This window comes from Dipodomys merriami, unplaced genomic scaffold (genome assembly GCF_024711535.1).
Source record: "Dipodomys merriami isolate MVZ:Mamm:240054 unplaced genomic scaffold, mDipMer1.0.p SCAF_29, whole genome shotgun sequence".
In the NCBI taxonomy this organism is placed as follows: Eukaryota; Metazoa; Chordata; class Mammalia; order Rodentia; family Heteromyidae; genus Dipodomys; species Dipodomys merriami.
In genome coordinates, this window is record NW_027204381.1 from 4,538,674 (window position 1) to 4,563,409 (window position 24,736).

Below are 24,736 nucleotides of genomic sequence, written 5' to 3' on the forward strand. Positions count from 1 at the left end.
TGAATACTCTTTTAAGCTTCTTGCTGTACCTCCACACTCTCAGCCTTTTGTAAAGAAAATACAAGCTGTAAACATTTATCTGGTTTTTTTTTTTTTTTTTGCCTGTCCTGGGGCTTGAACTCAGGGCCTGGACACTGTCCCTGAGCTTCTTTGACTCAAGGCTAGCACTCTACTACTTGAGCCACAGTGCCACTTCTAGCTTTTTCTGTTTATGTGGCACTGAGGAATCAAACCCAGGGCCTCATGTATGCTAGGCAAGCACTCTACCACTGAGCCACATTCCCAACTCCTTTTTTTTCTTTTTTACATTATTGCCTATTCTATTTCAGAGGAAGAGTTGTTCGTTTTTGGAACTACATTGGAATCCTTTGTCATCTTTCCCCCAACCCCTTATATCCTTGCTCTATTAATTATCCTTTGTTATAAATGTATCTTTCACCACTTTCATCTTCTTAGCTCTTTCCTCTTGGCAATATTCCCAAGTCATCTGGGCATGTTGGTACACACTTATAATGCCAGTTACGCAGCAGGTAGAGACAGAAGGATCTCAAGTTAAAGGTCAGCCTGGGCAAAGTTAGTGAGAGCTTGTCTAAAAACAAAATACAAACCAGCACAAAAAGGAAGGAAATCTCTTCAAAGTTAATCACTGTCAAGAGATGAATGTATTCTTTTTGTCTCCTTATAAGCATTTATATACATGTGAATGTAGGTACGTTTAAAAAATTGTGGTAAAAATATACCTAACATGAAATTTACCACTTTATGATTTCATATTTGTTTGTTTGTTTATTGTCGGTCATGGGGCTTGAACTCAGGGCTTGGTCACTATTCCTGAACTTCTCTGCTCAAGGCTAGCACTCTATCACTTTGAGCCACAGCTCTACTTCTGGTTTTCTGGTGGTTAATTGGAGATAAGAGTCTTCCTGCCCAGGCTAGCTTCGAACTGTGATCCTCAGATCTCAGGCTCCTGGGTAGCTAGGATTACAGGTGTGAGCCATGCTTGAATTCATGATCCTCTTCATCAAGCCTCCTGAGTGTTAAGATTATTGGCATGTACCACCACATATAGCTCATTTTAACCATCTTCAAGTGTACAAAAACATTGGCATTAAATGCATTCACATTGTTACACAACCATCACTACCATCTGTCTACAGAACTTTTTCATCTTGTAAAGCTGAACCTCTATGCCCATTAAACAATAATTTCCATTTCTTCTTCCCTCAGCTCCTAGAAACCACCATTCTATTTTCTGTCCCTATGAGTTTGATTACTCTAAATATCTCATAAAGTGGAATCAGACAGTATTTATCCTTTTGTGCCTATCTTGTTTCATTCATCATACTGCTGTTATATCGGACAGTATTTCCTTTTTAACCTGAATAATATTCCATGTGTACATATACTGCATTTTGCTCCTCCACTCTTCCACTGATGGACACTTGGATTGTTTTCACCTCCTGTTTGTTACACATAACAATGTAATGAACATGGGTATGTAACCATGAAATGTCCAGTTCTGCTGTTTCCTGAGAAGTCAATAACTCAAGAAATAGAGTAATGAAAGAAGAAAGAGATTTATTGGCAACATGTCAGCAGGTCGAAGTTACTAACCAGGAGATAGTATGACTAGTACTGCTCTGTGATGTTTACCCTTACTATTTTCAGGCAAGGCTGACTTTATTGGCTAATTGTTTGGGAAGTGAGACATAGGAAAGTGAGATAAAACATAAAAGTAGAAAACAGGCTGGGAATGTGTCTTAATGGTAGAGTGCTTGTCTAGTATTCATGAAGCCCTGTGTTCAATTCCTCAGTACCACATAAACTGAGACCCTGACCTGGTAAAACCAAACAAAACACACACACACACACACACAACACACACACACACACACACACAACCCCCCCCCCCACACACACACACCCTTCCTTACTAACACTTGTCATTTTTGTCATTTAAAGGACTGAGAATTGAACCTAGGGCCTTACTCTTGCCAGGCAAACACACTGGCATTGAGCTCTAATCCCAGACACCATATTTTTATTTTAAATTATTTTCTATCAAAGTAGGTGTGAAGTGCTGGCTGTATTTTTCTATTTAGTGGTTTCTTGAAGCTAGGGGTATGTTTTTTGTTTTTTTTTTTTGTCGGTCGTGGGGCTTGAACTCTGGGCCTGGGCGCTGTCCCTCAGCTCTTCAGCTCAAGGCGAGCGCTCTACCACTTGAGCTACAGCACCACTTTAGGGGTATGTTTTTTTTAATTCTTTGTCCATTTAGAAATTGGCTTGTTTTTATTTTGGTTATTGAGTTACGGAATTTCTTAGTATTTTCTATGTACAGGCTGTGTTAATGTGTATATATATATATATATAATATATCTCTGTCTATATGTGTATATGTATATATCTCCATATATATGTGTGTATATGTATATAGATAGTATATCTCCAGATAGATGCAAATGTCTTCTCATTTTATGGGTTTCTTTTTCATGTTTGTGATCAGTGTAATTCCTTCTGAAATTGCCTCTTTTTATCTATTTTGCTTTTATTTTATATGTGTTTTGTTTATCTAGTTGACTTCAAAGTTGTAGGAAAATAGAATCAATAGATAAAAAAATCGAGAGGATTCACAGGGCTAGCTTGTGGTAATTTTGTTACTTTGTGTGACTGGACTTTCTGACAGGTTTCTGATGAAGATCAGTCAGGATTGAGCACTGAATTCCAAGTTCCACTGTCATTTCAGTCTGGAGTAGATCAAGAAGAAGACAAGAAAGAGGTATATAATAATATGGTACATGTGAAGTTAGAGCTAATAACTTTTCTATAAGCTCTTAGGACTTAAGCTACATAGATGTGACATAAGAGCACTGATTCAAGTGAATTTCTCCAGCCAGTATGAATTGGTCACTGATTCAGAGGGAAAATGTACATTTATAACTTCCTTTTGTTTCCCCTTTCAAGTTAGTTTAAATTTCCATTTCTAACAATGGCCATCCACCAATTAGATGTGGAGCCTTATTTTTAATTTTCAAAATACAGATGCCTAGAGAAAGCCAGATATACTGAATTACTATTTGAAAATAGGTTTAAGGCATTTATCTTTTTAAAAACTATCAGTGCTGATTCGGATGCATTCCAAATATTGAGAACTACAAATTTGATTTAATAATTTTGCCAAAAAGCTTCATACTGTCCTAGTGTATGCATATAGATATACTTATATACTTTAGCCTTTGGAGTAGGCTGTGTCCTTAAGAGAGAATTTATAGGTCGAGAGGTGTGAACAGGTCACACATAGTATAGTAGCACTTGCTTTTTATTGTACTTGTTCCATTTATGAGTGTGATACTGTGATGTACTTCAGCCCTACTGCTCTCCTCCCTGCCATGTTAGTCTAGGTGTAGAGTATAATTCTAATTTTGGAAAGTTGGATGAATATTGTTCTGTCTTAAAATTCCTCCTACATTCTTTCCATGGCCCTATTTTTATGGCATTTACTACTTGGAAATATGTTCCATATCTTACTATATCAAGTACGATCACTTCCTTAGGTTCTATTGACATGGCACTATATACTAAGGGAGAACTAGATTAATGCTTCTTTTTTCAGCCTATTATTGTATCTGTGTGTTTGGAAATATGTGTGATTATCCTGAGTCATGGGAGACAGGTTTCATGTTTCTTCTTTAAAAATACTTTAAAAACTTTCAGAAATTGTTATTATAAAGGTGATATACAGAGAGGTTAACAGTTATATAAATCAGGTAAAGAATACATTTCTTTTTGGACACTGTCACCCCTTCCCTTGCTCTCTTCCAGTTCGTCCCTCCTGTCCCTACCATAAGTTGTATAGTTCATTTTCAACACAGTTTCTAGTGATACCACAGCTATATTTGTTTACCCTTTCTCCCTCCATTTCTGTGACTCTTATATTCCCAAAGACTATATAAATGATCAAACAAGACAAAAAAGAAACAAAAACAGCAACAAAGAAAAAAAATCTCTTGTTTCCATTATGTGGAGTTCATTTTGATAAATGTTATTTTGTATGATGAGATGCACATAATTTTTTTTTTTTTTTTTTTTTGGGTCCGGTTGTGGGGCCTGAACTCTGAGCCTGGGCGCTGTCCCTCAGCTCTTCAGCTCAAGGCTAGCGCTCTACCACTTTGACCCACAGCGCCACTTCCGGCTTTTCTCTTTTTGCTTATGTGGTGCTGAGGAATCGAACCCAAGGCCTCATGCATGCAAGGCAAGCGCTCTACCACTGAGCCACCTTCCCAGCCCAAATTTAAAAAAAATTTTTTTTGGGGGGGGTCCAGTTGTGGGGCCTGAACTCTGGGCCTGGATGCTGTCCCTCATCTCTTCAGCTCAAGGCTAGTGCTCTACCACTTGAGCCACAGCACCACTTCCGGTTTTTGTCTTTTTGCTTATGTGGTGCTAAGGAATCGAACCCAGGGCCTCAGGTATGCAAGGCCAGCGCTCTACCACTGAGCCACCTTCCCAACCCAAAATTTTTAAAATTTTTAAGTAGTTGTACAAAAGGGTTTCAACTCTGTGTTACTTCTACTTCATATAGTTTTCTTGTCTATATGGTAAGATTACCTTCTTTCCTTGTGAAGTTCTCTGAGAACAGAATCTTACTAATTTTTACTTCTTGCTTTTAGCGCCAAAAGCAGTATCTGAGATACAGAAGACTGTTCATGGATATTGAGAGAGAGCAAGTGAAGGAACAAAAAAGAGAAAGAGAACAAAAGAAAAAAATTGAAAAGTAAGTTCTTTGATTCTCATTCTGAGGCTTAATTTACTAGTTGTGTTTAGAGGCTAAGTCTTAGAAGTTATCAGGTGTTGACTGGGTGTGTGGCTTAGTGATAGAGCATATGCATAGCGCTGATTTCGTCTCAAAAAGTAAAAAAGGAAGAGGGGCGGGAAAGAAGAAGGAAGGGAGGAGAGGAGAGGAGGACTTAAAAGGAATTAGGATATGATTTACCTTCTGACATATATTGGAAACAGTTATTTTTTTATTTATTTTTTTTGTCAGTCATGGGGCTTGAACTCTGGGCCTGGGTGCTGTCTCTGAGCTGAATCTTCAGCTCAAAGTGAGCTCTCTACCACTTGAGCCACAGTGCTACTTCCAGTTTTCTGGTGGTTAATTGGAGATAAGTGTATAACAGGCACGGCACCTGTGGCTCACGCTTGTAATCCTAGCTACTCAGTAGGCTGAGGATTATGGTTCAAAGCCAGCCCAGGCAGGAAAGTCTGTGAGACACTTTTTTTTTTTTTTTGATCTAGGTAGTTTATTGAAAGTAGTGAACAACTAGTTGTTCCAATAAAATTAGTTGACTAATAAAATAAATTTATTTATTTACTTATGCAGCATTGAATTTGAACTCAGGGCCTTGTGTTTGGTAGGAAAGTTCTATACCACTTGAGCCACACACTCAGTCTTTTTTGTTTTAGTTATTTTTCCAATAAGGTTTTGCATTTATGCTTTGGCTGGCCTGTACTCCAATCCTTCTATTTACCCTTCTTACATAGTTGGTATTACAGGCCGGCACCACCATGCCCCACTTTTTTTATTGATGGAGATAGTTTCACCAGCTTCTGCCTGGGCTTGCCTAGAATCATGACCCTCTTGGTCTTCACTTTCTGAGCACCTTTGTTTTTAAAAGCATGAATTACTGTGTCTAGCTTTCAACCAATTTTAGATGCACATCTAAATTGTGCAAAGTGACCCATTTTTGTATTCCCACCAAATGTGAATGAAACTTCTTTTGAGGAAGGAAAGAGCAGGACTGGGCCTTGACTCCAGGCCTTTATATTCTTGCTTAGCTTTTCTGCTCATGGCTAGCGCTCTACCACTTGAGCCATACTTCTCTGCTTTTTGATGGCTAACTGCAGTGAGAATTCTTATTGCTCTACATCCTTGCCAACATTTGGTATGGACAGTATTTCCTAGGTGGATAAATATGTTTTGGGATAAGGGAATATGAGTGCTCCATTAGAAACTAACATTATCCAAATGAGAGTGAAAGGAAGTAACGGTATTTCTATAGAGTCTGTTTTATTTTCACTTTTCAGTAGCAAAGCCCATTTACTAAGAACTTGTTATCTGGCAAGCACTATACTATATGCTAAGAATATAAAATTTGAATATGTGGTATTATGAATATGTGGCAAGATAATGCTGTTCATAGCGTGGATAAGAATAAAATTGACTTAAGTTTGGATGTACCACTCATTGGTTATGTAACTTTAAGTCTCAGTATCTGTAATTATAATATGAGGATTATAATACCTAGTTTCCAGTGGCTCATGCCTATCTGCAGGCCTAGCTTACTCAAGAGACTGAGATCTGAGGTTCAAGGCCAGTCTGGACAGACAAATCTGAGGGACTCTTATTTCCAATTAACCACTAAAAAGCTAGAAATAGGTCTGTGGCTCAAGTAGTAGAGCACTAGCCTTGAGTGAAAATGCGAAGAGATAATGCCCAGGTCTTGAGTGATTTCAAGCCCTAGTACTGGTACCATAAAAAAAGTTATTATCCCCACCTTGATGATAGTAGTGTTGGTGTTGATGGTGAAAAAATGAGCACCAAGCAAGGAGGGAGAAAAAATTATAAAAAAAAAAATTATAGTACTCAAAGTGAGGCAAGGATCATCTAGATGAAAGTTAAGGAGGCTTTTTAAATCAGTTAATACTCAAGCTTGATGAATTAGAATTTGCCAAATAGTCAAAGCACTGTAGTTGAAGACATTGGTTATGTTTGAGGAATTTTTGAAACAGTGGCTAAATTTTGGTAAAAGTGAAGTGGCACATGGCTGTAATATAGGTGTTGAAAATCTTAAGGCAAAAGTCTTATGATCTGATTTGTATTTTACAAAGATCTCTGGCAGTGTGAAGAAAAGCAAGGCAGAGAGTAGAGATAAGAGGTTATTAGAGTAATTGCATTGAGAGATGATGGCAACAGAATGATTTATTTATAATACTTTAAGAAATAGAATCTATGCAACTTGATGGCCAGTTAGGCTTCACATAGAGAGAGGAGTTCAAAAGTAATTTAAATTTTCCAACCACTGATACCTATAATCCTGAGGCTGAGATCTGAGGATCATGGTTCAAAGGTATACTGGGAACATAAAGCCCACAAGATTCTTATCTCTATTTAACCAGTAAAAAGCCAGAACTGGACATGTGTTTCAGGGTGGAGTGCTAGCCATAGCAAAAAAGTCAAATGAGAGCATGAAGCCCTGAATTCAAGCCTCAGTACTGGTATACACACAAAAATTTTTCTCAGTTGGTTTTAGGTTCTGGGACAAAATGACAGATTAGAACCTTCTTCCATGTGACTGTCATGAATAAGGTGAGTCAGGGCAGTAAAGGATGGACTATAAAGGGAAGACAGGAAGAGCATCACTAATCAATAATGACAGAACAGGACAGCTGAAAAGCACTGAGAAACAGGAGACAATGTAGAAACAAGTAGGAAACAGACAAGAGCACCAACCCTGGGTCCCGGGGAGGACAGGAGAAGCTGAAGCCACATCACAAGGCATGCCAGGTAACCCTGGTGACAACAGATTGGCAGTCCTGGCTGCAGAATACCTGACACTTCTCACAAGCTTTCAGACTAGTCTATGGATTTGGTGGGACAGTCCCATACTGGATAGGAAAGCCATTTTGTCAGTCCAGTATCTCACGAGAGCTATTGTTCATAGTTTTCTGTTTACCAGATACTATCTCGGGTAAGGGAGTACAATAAGAAGCAATTACAAGTTGGGGAATCTTGGGCCACCCTCTCATGTATCATGAGAGGTAGTTATGGAGAAGGCATGCTTCAGACACAGACCCACTGTGAGAAAGTTGTGGAGGGCACAGTAGTCAGTGCTTTTCCTCTGTTGCAAGAGGTGGGAAGCCCTATTTCCCCTGAATCACCACAAAGACTTAAGAGTGTTAAGCCGAAGCCCATTGCCCGTGGATTGGTTGGCCTCCAGAACTGCCTCTTCAGACCCATAGTATACCTCTTGCAGATGAGAGGGTCAGCTGAGAGAGAACTCTGAGCAGGTTATGCAGTTTCCCCAGCCTCCTCCCTCCCACAGGTGGTTTAATTGGTGGTTTAACTGGAAAACATTGAGGCTGGCAGAGTGCTAGTTTCCTTCCATTCTCCTGTAGCACAGAGCTCAGTGTACTGTTTGTTTTCCCCAGTCTCTAACGTACTGTTGGGAACCTCTAGACTTGGACATTTGTTTCCTCTGGGTGCACACATGGGGTGGGGTGGGGGTGTCTCTAGAACAAGTGGGACTTTCTCCGTGCACAGATCAGACCAGCAGCGACTGATTATGCAAAGAAAGGAAGCATCTCTAAAGTAAATGCAGCTCTGAAGCTGACAACTGACCGGTGACTGGCAACATGTTAAAAGATAGACACAAACAAATACTGTTAAGTTTTCTCTCATATATATAAGGTAGATTTTTAAGACATGAAAGTAGAATGAGTACTATTTGGGAGGAGTAGGGGAGCAGCAGGAGTGCACAAGGAGAGAAAGTGTAATTAGGGGTGAATATGATGAAAGTACTTACATAAACATATATGCATGAAAATGTCATTATAAATCCATTTCTTTACAATAATAAAAAATACCATACTACTAAGGAGATGGCCGAACTAGCTACAGAATAAGCTTTAACTAAACTATAATTATAGCCTTCTTGATTTTTGTTAACTTCTGGACCAGATCAAGGTGATGAGTGTTGGACTAGCAGAGAGCTCTTTGTATATTTTGGATATTAATCTTTTAGCTAAATTTTGATCCAGTCTGCATTAAAATTTTTCAGTTATGTAGAGCCAATATATAAACATTTTACAGCTCATTGGGTTGAAGGTAGAATGGAAATGTATTTTGTTCAGTTCATTTAGCTGAAATCAATACACTCTTGCTATAGGTATTTTACGTCTAATGTAGATCTTCGTATGGCATGCCTCCCACGTGGCGCAGGCGGGGAGAAGTGTTTTTAGCAGCATTACTGCTGACCTTCTTTGAAAGGTTTTTTGCTTTAGGCTTTTACTTAATTCTCATTTCCTGCTGGATAATTTTTTTTTTCTTTTCTTGGATTTATAGTCTTGATCTCAGAAAAAATACGTCTCTGCTTTACAGATGGCACAAAATACTTGAAACTATCTAGTGGATAGTTGGCAGATACTTAGAAGTTATTTTTGCCTTTTTCTTCTTGGAGAAGCTAAGCCATTTATGCTGTCTTTGCATGAATGATTATATGAGTGAATTTGGAGACAAAAACTGTTAGTAGCATTCTAAAGTAAACATTTTTTTTCTGCTTTGTAAATATGAGTTTGATAACTACCTCAACCAGTTGTATAAGAATTAATGATTTGGTTTTATTTACTTAGTAGCTATTTATTAAGCTTCTACTAATTGGTATTAATTTGTAGACTTGCTAGATTTAGGGGATATATGACACAGAAGGCTTGAGCTTCGTTTTAAAAGAACCTACTAGATAGATTTGACTGAGGAATGGAGAAGCATATAACCAATTGGATTATTATAATACCTAATACTGTTACAAGACTACAGTAGGTAGGTAGGAACTTGATATGTGGAAGTTCTAGCTTCACTATCCACTATTTGTGTGACTTTGGGAAAGTTAACCTATGCTACTCTTTGTAAAATGAGTGTCCTCTTTACAAAATAAGGATAATAATGTTATATATGTCATAAAGGTGCTGTGAGGATTAAGTAAGTTAATCTGTAAATGTGCTTGACAAAGAATCTGGCATATAGCATTTGGTCAATAAATGTTAGTTGCTCCTGTTACCATTAGAAGACAGACAAAGCACAAGAATGATGCAGAAGCACAGAAAACATTTTGAAATCAAATTGGGAAGTTTGAGATAAGAGAAGGAAAAGGAAGACTTCCTGGACTGAAGAGTTAATAGGAATGGTATAATACAAAGAAGATGGGAAAGAGTGGACAGGAATATTAGATAAGAGAGCGAACATTGCAAAAGCTATTCATGAGAAAATATGACACTTCTAAGCTTGATGTGAGCTACAAGATCATAAAGAGCTTAGTATGTTAGAAAATGGAAGTTGTTGGACTTTACCCTGAAAACAGTTAGGAGCACCATTAGAGGCATTCTGGGAATAGCTAAGACTAAATGTTAGCAGGCTATGAAGTAGCACACTTAGAGAAGAGAATGAAATTAATATAAAAATAAAAATAAATATCTAGGATTTACTATATTTCAAGAGCTTTACGCTGATAACATCTCATTTAATCCATACAGCAATTCCACAGGTAGCAATGCTACTACCATCCATTGAGTGCTTACAATGTGCTGAGCATAATATTGAGTGCTTTAGAGGTACTAGCCCATTCACTCATTTCAGTAACTTATGAAGTAGATTTGATTATTCTTTTCCTTTTAAAGAAGAGAAAATGAGCCCTATGGATGTTAAGCGATATGACTGATATAAAGTCCACACTTAGAGATGGAAGAACTGGGGTTTAAATCTACATTTGACGCCATCACCTTACCTTTTAAAGTCTGTAGTGTGGCCTGTCACATAAGATAATGCAAAGGTAGCAATGAGTAAAAGGCACCTTTAAAAGCTGTTTTAAGTAAGTTAACTGAGTTCTGTCAAGGGGAATTTAAAAATAAGTCTCAGATTGCAGGTCACCAGTGGATCATGCCTGTAATCCTAGCTACTCAGGAGACTGAGATTTGAGGATTGTGATTCAAAGCCAGCCCAGGCAGGGAAGTCTGTGATCATTCTTACTATTTGTGATTTCTGAAATCACTGAGGGACTGAAATCACCTGGCATCAGGGTCTGATAGAGAAAGAGTTTGAACAGAAAATAAGATCAGCAAGCAAAGATTTAGACTGCTAGATTATACCTTAATCCTGTTGTGTCAGAGCGGTAGATTTCATCCACCTCCTTAAAAAGTTATTTTTTTCTAACTTCACTTCTGAAATAAATGTTTCTTTCTCTTAGAAGCAAATTTTTTTTTTATTTAAAAATGTTGGTGGTGTCAAGTTTCTGTGACTGCTCAGAAAGAAAGATTCCAAAGAGTCAAAGCCCTCAGTTGAGTTTTAGGTCTTTATTTTAGTTTAATTTTGTAAAGGATGAAGTATGACTTTATGATGTAGAAGAGAACTGAGTGACAAGAATTCATGTGTTATTGTTGATATACTAAGAATATATTTTCATATTGTTTACCATAGTTTTCCAGTGTTTCCAGGATATGCTTAAAATGTTAATATTGATGTCTTCTTGTTGTTTATTTCTGCACACATCCAGTATATTAAGTTCATACATCAATTTGCAACCTCTTACATTGTTACTTCTCTTGCTGAAAATCTGATGCTGGTTTCAGAATACCTTTTAGCATAAGCAGCAGAACTGCTATAATAGTATTCACATCATTGTGAGAAAACAGAGGTATTGATATTGATTTTTGACCTCTTTAGTTTCTGTTGTATATAAGTAAAAGGCATGTTTACATAGAGGACTTGAAGACATTGGAAGAGAAGCTTGTTTAGAAAGTAATTATTCAACAAGAAAATACATCCAATGGAGATGTCAAATGGACAGCTAAGTTAAGTAGGTTTCGATCATAGGGACATGATTTGTAATAGATCTTTATGTAGCTTTCTGAATTACAGGTGGTTGTAGTGGTAACATAACAGGGGACGTACATTCTGTAACTTGGGGAGATGGTATAATGTAAGAAGAGGAGAGTGTATAGGATCTAGAACTTTGCAAGATGGGCTTGCAAAGGAGGCAGAGAAGGTTGGTCCAGATTGTTACAGAGACTGATAGAAGAAAATTTCAAGAAAGAAGGAATAGTCAGCTATGCGAGTGCAGAGTACAACTTGAAAGAAAGTGAGTAATGATCCATCAGTGTGTCTCAGCCTTCACTATTTTTCACTTTTTTTTTTTTTTTGTTCAGTCATGGGGCCTGAACTCTGGGCCTGGGCACTGTCCCTCAGCTCTTCAGCTCAAGGCTAGCGCTCTACCACTTAAGCCACAGCACCTCTTCCGGCTGTTTTTTCTTTCTTTTTGTTTATGTGGTGCTGAGGAATCAAACCCAGGGCCTCATGCATGCAAGGCAAGCGCTGTACCACTGAGCCACCTTCCCAGCCCCACTATTTTTCCCTTTGTGGAGCATTTTTAACATTTTTTTTTTCCACACTTGCCTCCCACTCTCAGTTTTAATACATAGATATAATGTGTTTCTGTTCAATGTACTTTGGCTTTTTGGAGGGCCACAGACTATTGTAATATCTAAAAATTCCTTTGTCACTTTAGGGACAATATTGTTCTTGTGAGAATATATGTGCTAAATGGATTGTGAATTTAGAGCTGTTTGGTGGAATGATCTTAAAGCTCTTTTGGAGTGGATAAGGAAGTGTGGAACTAAAGACAGAAAGTCTAGATAATTTTTTCCTTGTGAGGAGAGGAGTAGCTATGGAGTAGAAGACATCATTTCTAGGAACTGTCCTATTACCAAGACCTAAGATATACCTTGAAAAACAATGCTTGTATGTTTGCTTAGGTTTTACTGGTAGAGATAATAATTCTTGTAAGAACTTTATATAAAATTGTTTATGCTAGCCAGTGGCTCATGCCTGTAATCCTAGCTACTCAGGAGGTGGAGATCTAAGGATCTTGGTTCAAAGCCAGTCTGGGCAGGAAAGTCCGTGAGACTTTCTCCAATTAACCACTCAAAAACCAGAAGTGGCGCTGTGGCTCTAGTGGTAGAGCACTAGCCTTGAGCTGAAGAGCTCAGGGAAAGCACGTAAGCCCCATGACCACCACCACACCACCAACAAATGTTTATGCTACTTCTTTTAGTACTTGAGCTAACACATTATGAATTTGCGTTTATCTTTTTTGTTATTCATTTTACTCTTTGCATTTCATCATTGAAAAATTCAATTTGATTCATTACATTTGATTTTTATTTATTTATGTTGAGAAGTCTGACGTTATTGAACTTAACAAATTATCAGTGTCCTAAGTACCTCTGTGTGTGTGTGTGTGTGTACCAGTTCTAGGGGGTTTGAACTCGGGGTCTCCCGCTCTCGCTTGTCATTTTCACTCAAGGCTGGCATTATACCACTTTAGTTACACCTCCACTTCCAGCTTTGCCGGTTTATTGAAGTTAAGAGTCTCAGGGAATTGTCTTTCCTGGACTGGCTTCAAACCGCAACCCTTAGACCTCAGCCTCCTGAGTAGCTAGAATTGCAGATATGAGCCATTGAACTAGGCTCTGAGAATACTTTTCTTTTCTTTTCTTTTTTGTCGGTCGCGGGGCCTGAACTCAGCCTGAGCGCTGCCCCTCAGTTCTTCAGCTCAAGGCTAGCGCTCTACCACTAGAGCCACAGAGCCACTTCTGGCTTTTTCTGCTTATGTGGTACTGAAGAATCGAACCCAAGGCCTCATGCATGTGAGGCAAGCACTCTAGCACTGAGCACAGCCCTTCAGAGTACTTTTCTTTACTCTGTTTAGAATAAGATCTCTATGTTGGTAGATCTGTAACTGATAGCTATGATTTTAGGATTATCCTCTAAAGTTTGAATTTAAAGCCAAGTGCCAGTGGCTCTTGCCTATAATCCTAGATTCTCAGGATGCTGAGATCTGAGGAACACAGTTCAAAGCCAGCCTGGACTGGAAAGTCTCTTAGCCTCTTATCTCCAATTAAACCACCCATAAAAGCTGGAAATGTAGCTGTGGCTCAAGTGCTGGCCTGCTAACCTTAAGCCAAAAAACTCAGGGACAGTGCCTGGGTTCAAGTCCAAGGATTGGCATGGCCTCACACACACGCACCCACACACACACAATCACACACACACTTTTAAAAAAATTCCATCTTTTCCTTAATTCTCTAGCTTATTTGAAGAGAACAATACAAGCATATGTTTTGAAGTCAATTCTGATATATGTATGTGTCTGGTTTTCCTTTTGCCACATTCCTAGTGTGCTGCCTTATATTCCTCTAAATCTTAATATTCAGTCATATAAAAAGATTTCCCTCTGCCCGGGTTGCAATAATGAGATTTCTTACCTCTACCCTATTACAACTTTATGTAACATTTGAGTTTCACTCATACCATAAAAACTATTTTATGCTCTTTGAGAAATACTCAATTTAGATTTACAATTGTTGCTCAGGAAATACTAGCAAGTGTGAGAGGGCAATTGAAAGAAAACGCTTGTTAAAAGTAACCTTATCTCTCTCCTGGGGCAGCCTGAATATGGATGAATTTAGTCCCACATCTACCATATCCTGCCTGTTTTTCTAGTGCCTGATCTTTCAGCCTTTGTAGATTGGCTTCTAGATTTTAACATTTCCCTGTGTTAATCTAACAGCATGAAAGGTTTAATGCCCCTAGAGTCTGATAGCCTGTCACAAATGGGTAAAAGCCTAGAGTTTTTATCAGACCATGCTTTCTTGAAGAAGTAGGAGTGTGAATTGGCCTCATATTACTCTTCAGAAAAAATAGCTAATTTGTTTTGAGTATGTGTTTCTATGTTCTAGGCTCAAATCAGTCGTATTCTTTTCTTTTCTTTTTGGTGAGTGGTGGATTTAATTTAGGGCCTTGCAGATGCTAAGCATGCCTCTCACTACTGAGCTACACATGAATCATGAATGTTCCTAATAGCATCCGCAATGGAGAATCCTTTCCAGAAGATTTATAATTCACTTTGCCTAGATCCATCAGAGGAATAGCTATGGCAGATATAGTCTTAAAAATGTATTTTAGCTAGGCATGATAGCTCATGTCTATAATCCTTAGCTACTCTGGCTGAGGAGATCAGGAGATCAGATCATGGTTTGAGACTAGCTTGGGCAGAAAGCTTATGAGATCCCCATCTCAACCAATAAAGCTGGGCACATACTGTGTACTTGTCATCTCAGCTATGCAGGAAGCATAAGTAGGTGGATCATGGTGCAGGCTAGCCCAGATAAAAACACAAGACCCTATTTGAAAAATAAAGCAGAAAGGGCTAGAGCCATAGTTCAAGTGGAAGTGCACCTGCCTCGCAGGTCTAAGACTCCCGTTCAAAACCATAGTAAGGCAAATAAATAGATAAGCAGATTAAACATATGTATGTGTGTTATTTCTTATTGTCTTGAATGGTCCTTCCCCTTGCATATGTGTGTATGTTCTCTGCTATATACTAGGAGAGATGCTGTCTGGGTTCTCTCTCTGGCATTCTGATATGTTAAGCGCTAGTTGTCCTCTCTGCACTCTTAGCTTCCTCTCTAATTCAGAATCCACCAGGCTCCACTGGAGCTCTCCCACCTGTGCCACCACCTATAAACTTTAAAGACAGCAATATCTGGAAGTTATGGGACTTGGCTTTGTTTCCCATCTGTCAGGGACCACTGTCTTTTGTTGGTTCATGTACAGTGTCTTGAAAACCATTGTTTCTTGTATTTTATCTGATTTAATTTTTTATTATTTTTAAGTTTGGGGATTTTTTTTTTTTTTGGTTGGTTAAGGTTGTTTTGTTGTTGGGATGGTGGATCTGTTCCTGTTAACTCCATTTTAGAAGCAGAAATCCTAATTACTAGTAGTTTTAACTTGAGAGGGTTCTTGTGCTAGAATTCTTACAGAAAAATCTCTTAAATAGTCACTACTGATTTCTTCTTCAGAAGCTATGTATATAGATAATCATAAGATTAACTCAAATCTGCACGAATTTTTGAAGACATTCTTGGGGTATTAAACTGACTTCCTGATTTCCTTGCTTTATGCATTTCTTGTTATTTGATCTAGAAGCTAATTTTAAAGAACAATTTAATGAAATTCCTCATCATGTTATGATTTTTATCCTCAGAATTAAGAAAAGGAAAGAGCAACAACGTTATGCTGAAGAGCAGAGGATCCTGAGAATGAAATGTCATAAAGAACCACACTCTGTGGAGATGAGTGACCTTTTAGCTCAGTTACAACTTGAAGAAATAAAAGGAGCCAGAGAAAAACAGCAACAGAAAGAAAAAGAATACATCAGGTAATTTGAAACACATTGCATAAAGTTCTGGCTGACTGTAGAGGAGAATTATAGGAAGTTGTTCTTAATTTTCTTAAAAGATTGATTGATTGTCTGGGCACCAGTGGCTCATGTTGTAATCCTAGTTACTCAGGAGGCTGAGATTTGAAGAGGGGCAAGAAAGTCTGTGGACTCTTACCTCCAATTAACCACAAAAAAAGCCAGAAGAGGAGGTGTGGCTCAAGTGCTAGCCTCGAGCACAAAAGCTCAGAGACTACCCAGGCCCTAAGTTCAAGCTCCAGGACCAGCCCCCCCCCCCCCAAAATGGGGGGGGGGGCTGGGAATGTGGCTTGGTGGAATACTTGCCTAGCATGCATGAAGCCCTGGGTTCAATTCCTCAGTACCATATAAACAGAAAAAGCCAGAAGTGGCACTATGGCTCAAGTGGTAGAATGCTAGCTTTGAGCAAAAGCAGCTCAGAGACAGTGCCCAGGCCCTGAGTTCAAGCCCCAGGACTGGCAAAAAAAAAAAAAAAAAAAAAAAGATTGACTTGTGTCATATTGTTCCTCCTTTGGGGACATACAACTTTGACAAATGTACTGATTGGCTAATACCTCTTGGGAATAGCGCTGCATGTTCCTTCGTGCCATTTCCAAGTGCAAAGAGGAGGAATCAAGGTGCAGGGATGAACTAGTTTTAACAGTTAAAGCTGGTTTAAAGCAAGATTCATGTTTACTTTTTGCCTGTTCATGTTCACTTTACCTCAACATAGTCTATTTTTCTAGATATGTGGAAGCTTTACGAGCCCAGGTCGAGGAGAAAATGAAGCTGTACAATATCACTTTACCTCCGTTATGCTGTTGTGGTCCTGATTTTTGGGATGCTCATCCTGATACCTGTGCCAACAATTGTATTTTCTATAAAAATCACAAAGGTAAGTTTCTTGAAAGAATAGATGGGATCCAATAGCAATGTAGAAAAAAAATTAGAGTAGTGACTGTGATAATTTAATATTTACAAAGTACTTAATATATATTAGTGAATTTACTGATAATCTCTTTACAAAATAATTATTTGCTTTGTAATCCTAGCTACTCAGGAAGCTGAGATCTGAGGATCACAGGTCAAAGCCAGCCCAGACAGAAAAGTCCTTGTGAGATTCTTTTTTTTTTTTTTTTTTTTTTGTGGGTCGTGGGGCTTGAACTCTGGACCTGGGCACTGTCTCTCAGCTCTTCAGGGTTAGCGCTATACAACTTGAGCCACAGCACCTCTTCCTGTTTTCTGAGTGGTTTATTGGAGATAACAGTCTCTCAGACTTTCCTTCCCGGGCTGGCTTTGAACCACGATCCTCAGATCTCAACCTTCTGAGTACCTAGGATTACAGGTGTGAGCCACCAGCACCTGGCTTCCCTCTGAGACTCTTATCTCCAATTAACCACTCAAAAACCAGAAGTGGCTCTATGGCTCAAGTGGTAGAGCCCTAGCCTTGAGCAAAAAAGCTCAGGGACAGTGCCCAGGCCCTGAGTTCAAGCCCCACAACCGACAAAAACAAGCAATTATTTGAGTGATACTTATTACAGTGAATTTTCTTTTCTCCTTGAGTCTTGTCATCATCTTGTCCCCATTTAGAGTGGAAAAATAGTTCCAACTCATTCCATTGTAATTGTTGTTTTTTAACTCGAGTACAAAAGAGTTTTTTGGGTGGTTCTTTTGTGCTGGTACTGGGGCTTGAGCTCAGGGCCTGAGAGCTGTCCCTGAGCTTCTTTTTTGCTCAAGGCTCACACTCTACCACTTGAGCCACAGCTCCACTTCCAGCTTTTTCTATGATTAATTAGGGATAAGAGTCTCATGGATGTTTCTGTCCAGGCTGGTATCAAATCTGGATTCTCAGATCTCAACTTCCTCAATAGCTAGGATTACAGATATGAACTACTGACACCAAGCTTAGAGGATAAAAGTTTGATTCTTGTGTTCATCTAAGTTAGCACTCTGTCTTCTAATTGAATCCTCTGATTTCTACATACTTTATGTTACCTAATATAGACTCATTATCATATACATTCATATTAGACTGCTAACCAGTTCTGCTGGGACAGTGAGGCAAATGAGGAAGTCTGTTAGAAGTCGCAGTAGGACCAAATAAGAGTCCTTCCTATTGTCACTAATGTTTCTTGCTCATCTACTGACTTATAGAGTGCACAGGTTCAGTAAGCACATGTAGGCCTCATGTACATACTGAAAATACTGCCAGTATTTAAATTCCTAGTATTCCTCACCTGTATGGAATGAGTTTCTGTCAGTCCTGTAAGTTATTTTAAAAGCACAAAGCTCACATTAATTTCCCTATTCTAAAGCCTCTAAGCTCTTATGACAGTATAAAATGCATAGCGTGTTTTCTGTGTCCTTAGGCCATACTTTAGCTTTACTGTTTCCATTTGTCATACTTTTTTTTTTAATTGTAAAGATACTATACAGAGGGTTACAGTTACATGAGTGAGGTAATGAGTACACTTCCTCTTGAACATTGTTACCCCCTCCATTGTTTTCCCCCTACCATCCCTTCCCTCCCTACCTTCCCCGAGGTTCTTTCTTTTTTTTTTTTAATTTTATTTTATTTGTGAACATACTGTACAGAGGAGTTACAATTACATGGGCAAGATAATGCATACATTTCTTACCAAGCATTGCAGCCTCCTCCTTTGTTTACCCTTCACCTCCCTTCCCAGCCTCCCCCCTCCCCCCATCCAAATCCTTCCCCCCCCCCCCCCCCGCTCCCCCCCCACTGACATTGTAAAGCTCCTTTTTGACATGACAATTTGTACTTCTCATTGTTGCAACAAGTCCACCTGAATCCTTAAATGACTTGTTTTTCCCCATCTCCTCCATAAGTTGTACTGACATCAAATATATTGAAAGCGGGGGTTATACTGTGGGGGAGGGACATACAAAGCAACAAAGAAATAAACTTATGCGTTAGAAACACATGCATGAAAGAAAAAAAACATTAAAATACCTATCTAAGGATTCATTTTCCTAATATCACATTATCTGACTTTTTCCGCTTGACTCATACATATACTAGATATTGCAAATCAGTGAAACCATGGGACCTGTGTTTCTTTGTGCCTGGCTTACTTCACTCTTTTTTTTTTTTTATTGTGATTAAGTGACTACATAATTTCCGGAATTTCACAGTATTGTGGAATAATGATGCTCATTTAAAGTCACAAGTTCATTCTAACTTTCCTGGAGCAAATTGTCTATCACAGTCTATAACATATAACGGTGTTCACATGTTATACACCATACATGTGATCAGCAGCATGGGGATATTTAGTAGTGGTTCGACCAGATGAGTGGGAGTTCTTTGTTTCTTAAGTCCTGTTAGTTTTGTCATATCACCTAACATTTTGGATTTAGCATCCACTTATCAGGGAGCATTTGTCATACTTTTGAACATCCTTTATACCTCATATATACCTAGGCCTTCTTTAGGACCATTAATCCTTCAGGGCCCACCTTAAATGGCACTGCTGAGAATGTATGCTCCCTCCTCAGTTACTCTGTTCATTTCTGACATCACTCTGATGACATGGTGTATATGCCTGGAGGCTGGAAGTACTATACTAAGACTTAATTTTTTTGTGTGTCTCTGCTCTCCGTTCTCTTGTCATGTTGTAAGTACTGGATGAATATTTATTCACTGGTTAAAGTTAATACCTATGAAATTCTGGGTAGAGAAGTAGTACTAATAGACAAGTGGGTGATCGAGTTTATTAGAATTTGACTTTATTCATCACTGTGGAAACCTTTATTTGCAGCATATAATCGGGCATTATATTCAGTCATCAATTCCGCAGATATCTCTGAGGGGAACTCAACTCTTCGAAGTGCCATTCGTAATTTTGCTTCTGCAAACAGACGGACTTTGAAAAGAATCTCTAATAAGAATCTGAAGTCAGCTGAAACATCAAGTAGTATTTCAGCCTCCTCCTAAATTCATCTCTGAGAAATTACCAAGAAAAACTGTAAAGTGTATTAGGTGTTGTATCTGGAAAGAAATACTGTTGTACATAGTAATTATCTTTATAATTAGATATCTGCTTTGGGACCAAGACTGAAAATTGACTCAAACTTGTCTCTTTTTTGATCAGACAGGTAAGGTTTCTCTTATCTTGCTCTGATCAGAGGACCTTATGAGAAATCTTTCTAAAACTGTCTTGAGCCTTGACCATGTTGAAAATGTCTGGCTAAAGCAAAAAAAAAAATAATGATGAAATGGGTTTCTGAGCTGTTGGCTTTCCCAATTTTATATAACAGTTTGAATTTGGTATATATTTCCTTCTCAAAAATTTCTCTTCTTTTTTTTATTTTTTAATTTATTGACTCTTTCCCCTTTCAATGAAGTGAACCTCAGGGTCTTTTTTTTAATATATTTTTTTTTAATTGTAAAAAGTCAAATAAATCCTCTATCTTTTACATATCTTTTATGTGAAATAAAAAAAAAAATCTGGTGAACTTGGATCAAATCAAGTAAGAATTGCCACAATTAGTATGGATTTGTTATTTTTTCAACCATTTCCAGACACAGAATGTGTAAAGGTGTTTAATATTATAAATTAAAGATAGGTACTAACAGTTTCTTCTTTCTATTTTCTCTAATATACAGTGCTAAAGAAGTACTTAAGTTGAGGGCTGGGAAGGTGGCTCAGTGGAAGAGCGCTCGCCTTGCATGCTTGAGGCCCTGGGTTCGATTCCTCAGCACCACATAAGCAAAAAGCCGGAAGTGGCACTGTGGCTCAAGTGGTAGGGCGCTAGCCTTGAACTGAAGAGCTGAAGGACAGCGCCCAGGCCCAGAGTTCAGGCCCCACAACCGGACCCCCCCCCCAAAAAAAAAAAAAGTACTCAAAAAATGCCTACCTGGGCACCGGTGGCTCAGGACTACAATCCTAGCTTCTCAGGCAGCTGAGCTCAGAGGATTGCAGTTCAAAGCCAGCCCTGGCAAGAAAGTCCTTGAGACTCTTATCTCCAGTAAACTACCAGAAAACCAGAAGTGGTACTGTGGCTCAAGTGGTAGAGTGCTAGCTTTGAGCTGAAGAGCTGAGTGACAGCACTCAGGCCCAGAGTTCAAGCCCCACAACCCGGGGGAAAAAAAAGCCTAAACTTCTACACAGGTCATTGAACGAGTCAAAATTACCTGAATGGCAAGATTGTCTGGTTATTAACTGTATTATCTTGTGAGGTCAAATCTTTAAAGTAATTATAAATTTAATACATCTTTTAGAGAGTTGTATTTTTAGTGTTCTATTGAAATAATTCACATATGACACAGTTCACCCATTTAAAATGAGTGAGTAGTTTTTAGTATATTCACAGGGTTGTACAACCTTTACCACTATTACATTTTCACTACTAAAAAAAAAGCTCCATTATCTAGCAAGATTTGAAGCAGATACTTGTGTGGCCATATTCATAATAGCATTCTTCATAATAGCTAAAAGGTAGACATACCCCAAGTATCCATCAGTAAATAAATGGATAAACAAAATATGGAGCATACTTACAAGAGAATAGTTTTCAGACTTAAAAAGGAAGGAAATCTTATTGTATGTTAAAACATTATGCTAAGTGAAATCTGTTAGTTCCAAGAACAAAAATATTGTATGATTCCACTCATTTAAACTGCAAAAAGTAGACTTAGAGAGAAAACAAAATGCTGGTTGCCAGGAGCTGGAGTTAGGAGGAAATAAGGCGTTATCATTTAATGTGTGTAGAGGTCCATTTTATTGGATGAAACTGTGAATATTTAACACTAGGGACTGAACTGTACACTTGAAAATTGTTAAAATGGCAAATTTTTGGTTATGTGTTTTTCACCATAGTCAAACCTTTTTTAATAATTAAGAATACAGGGGCTGGGAAGTTGGCTCAGTGGTAGAGTGCTTGCCTCATATGCATGAGGCCCTGGGTTCAATTCCTCGGCACCACATATGCAGAAAAAGCTGGAAGTGGCGCTGTGGCTCAAGTGGTAGAGCGCTAACCTTGAACTGAAGAGCTAAGGGACAGCGCCCAGGCCCAGACCAACAAAAACAAAAACAAAAACAAAAAAAATTAAGAATACAATGAATGTATCAGTAGCCATTCTACCCCTGAAACTCACTTCCAGGTCTTAACACCCACTAAACTATTTTCTGTATCTATATATATATATAGGTTGGCCAGATCTTGTAAATGGAATGTGAAAATGTGATCTCTTGTGACTTTTTTATTTTCATACAGCCTCATGTTAAGATTCAACCATGTTACAGCATGTATCAATATAACATTCTATGGATAGACATTTTATCTATTCATCAGGTAGTGGACATTTGAGTTGCTTCTATTACTTGGTATTATGAGTATTGCTATGAACAATTGTTTGGGATTTTCTGTAGATACATAGCTTGATTTCTTGGGCATATACCTAGGAATAGAATTGGTGGGTTATATAGTAGTTCAATGCTTAGTGTCCTCCTGAGAAAATGCAAACTTTTTCAAACACCAAAATTTAGAGTAAAGATTCAAATTCACATCTTCACCAATACTGGTTTATTTCCTGTCTCTGACTGTAGCCATCCTAGTAGTTGTGACCTTATTGTGCTTTGAATTTGCATTTTTTTGATGGCTTTTGATGTTGAACATTTTTTCAGGTGATTGCATGAGTACTTGCCTAATAAGTACAAGACCCTGAGTTCAATCTTCAGTACACTAAAAATTAGATAGATAGATAGATAGATAGATAGATAGATAGATAGATAGATAGATAGATAGATAGATAGAACAGATAAAAATTAAAAGAAATAGGCCAAGTGGAAACCCTTGTGATTTTTTTTTTTTTTTTAAGGAGCAATCATTGAGTCTATGCCCTTTCTCAGGTTGATGAAATTGCCTTCGTTTACTAGTTTATTTTTTATTTTTATTGTTGTTGTTTTTGTTTGTGCCTTTGTGGTAATAAGGCTTGTACTCAGAGCCTGGTGTCTGTCCCTTAGGTTTTTTGCTCAAGGCTAGTGCTCTACCACTTGAGTCATAGCTCCACTTGTCTTTTTGGTGGTTAATTGGATATGAATCTCAGGGACTGCTAAGTTCGAAATGAGAGGAACAATTAAATTTGGATCTAGAATTTGCTTGCCTAGCATATGTGAAACCCTGGGTCCAATGCCCAGCAAGAAAAGCAAGGAGGGAGAGAGGAGGAAGGGCATTTCAACCAAATAAGAATGGAAACTTTCTTTAAGGACTGATTTGTTTACTCTCCTCAGATTTCCTATTGGCTTTTCCTTTTTCTCACTCTCAGATGGTGATGTGGCCTTCATCAATAAGACAACAAATAGACAAACTGGACCTCGCACAAGTTCCTACCATCATCCCTATCACCTATTTATATCTGTTCAGTGGTATTACTATAGAAGAACTCTTTGTTCTGTCTTGGCCTACTTTAACTGATGGTTAGATTCAATTCCCTCCTACCTACTTAAGAATGTTGCCTCAGCATTTCTCTTTTCTGCATCATTAATTATTCCCTACTAGACTGTCTCTATCATTATACCAACCTGTGGTAACAACTTCTCTACCTTTATAATCAAATAACCCACCACCCCCCAAATGAAAACATTACCTTTCTTTACCACACACCCTTTCAGCTATCACTAAATGTCTTTGCTTCCTTTTTATAACAAAACTCCTTGAGTTTTCTGTACTTACTACTTCTGTTCATTCTCTTGACTGCATTTTAGTAAGACCATTGGTCTTCACATCTCTATTGAAAATACTCTTTTCAAGCGAGGCATGCTGCCACACACCTGTAATCTCAGCACTTGGGATTCGTGAAGACCAAGAGCTCTAATATGATTAAACAACAAAACATGATCAAACCAAAAGACTACTTAAGGTGACTTCAACATCGCTAAATCCAGTTGTCATTCTCAGACTTCATCTTACTTCGATGATAAAATTAAACACACTTGATCTGTCTTTTCCCTTGAAAGTATACTAGCACTTAGCTTCTGCACTACCAGAGCTTTTGATCTCCCTCCCAACTTCAACTGGCCATTACTTCCCAGTTTCTTCTCCTTACCCCCATCTCTGATCTCAATATAGTGTCCCACAGCTTAGTCCTTGGATTTCTTTCCCATCTTTTCTTTTGCTCTTTTTCTAGTCTCATGGCTTTAAATATCATCTGTATAAGGATAACTCAAATTTATTTCTCGGACTTTGACCTTTACTCTGTACTCCAGATTTATAACTCATAGAGCCTAGTTGACATTTCTGCAAAGTTAGTTTCCTTCACATTTGTACTTTCTACAGTCTTGCCCATGTCAGTTAGCCCAGCAGTTCCAGCTGTTAGTGAGACCCAAAACCTTGTATGGACCAGTGATTCTTCTTTGTCTTGTCCTTCATCACTCCATCAGCAAATTTTGAGTATCCCTACATTTCACATCTTCACTGCCAGATACCTGATCCAAATTACCTCTTTTCTCATAGATTATTAGGTTTTCTAAGTAATCACTCTGCTTACACCTGGCATATTTTCTCAGAAGCTGAATTTAACATCCAGACCAATCTTATGCTCTCTATTCCTTCATCTAATAATCCAGTAAATAATTCATTTATTGGCCGGGCACCAGTGGCTCATGCCTGTAAACCTATCTACTCAGGAGACTGAGATCTAAGGATCATGGTTC

At 38.3% G+C, this 24,736-nt stretch overlaps 1 protein-coding gene across 2 annotated transcripts in view; it reads left to right on the plus strand.

Moving 5' to 3' along the window:
• The window catches only part of LOC138838842 (coiled-coil domain-containing protein 15-like), a 52,330-nt gene extending 31,439 nt beyond the window's left edge, over window positions 1-20,891 (plus strand). Inside the window, exons 10-14 of one of the 2 annotated variants that reach the window (XM_070038228.1) lie at window positions 2,684-2,776; window positions 4,665-4,768; window positions 15,867-16,040; window positions 16,805-16,953; window positions 19,841-20,891. In XM_070038228.1, the coding sequence (XP_069894329.1) occupies window positions 2,684-2,776; window positions 4,665-4,768; window positions 15,867-16,040; window positions 16,805-16,953; window positions 19,841-20,016 (696 nt within the window). In that variant the 3' untranslated portion in view covers window positions 20,017-20,891. The remainder of the gene's footprint in view (window positions 1-2,683; window positions 2,777-4,664; window positions 4,769-15,866; window positions 16,041-16,804; window positions 16,954-19,840) is intronic. The other variant, XM_070038229.1, reaches the window with a different exon arrangement.
• Window positions 20,892-24,736: the final 3,845 nt, after the last annotated feature.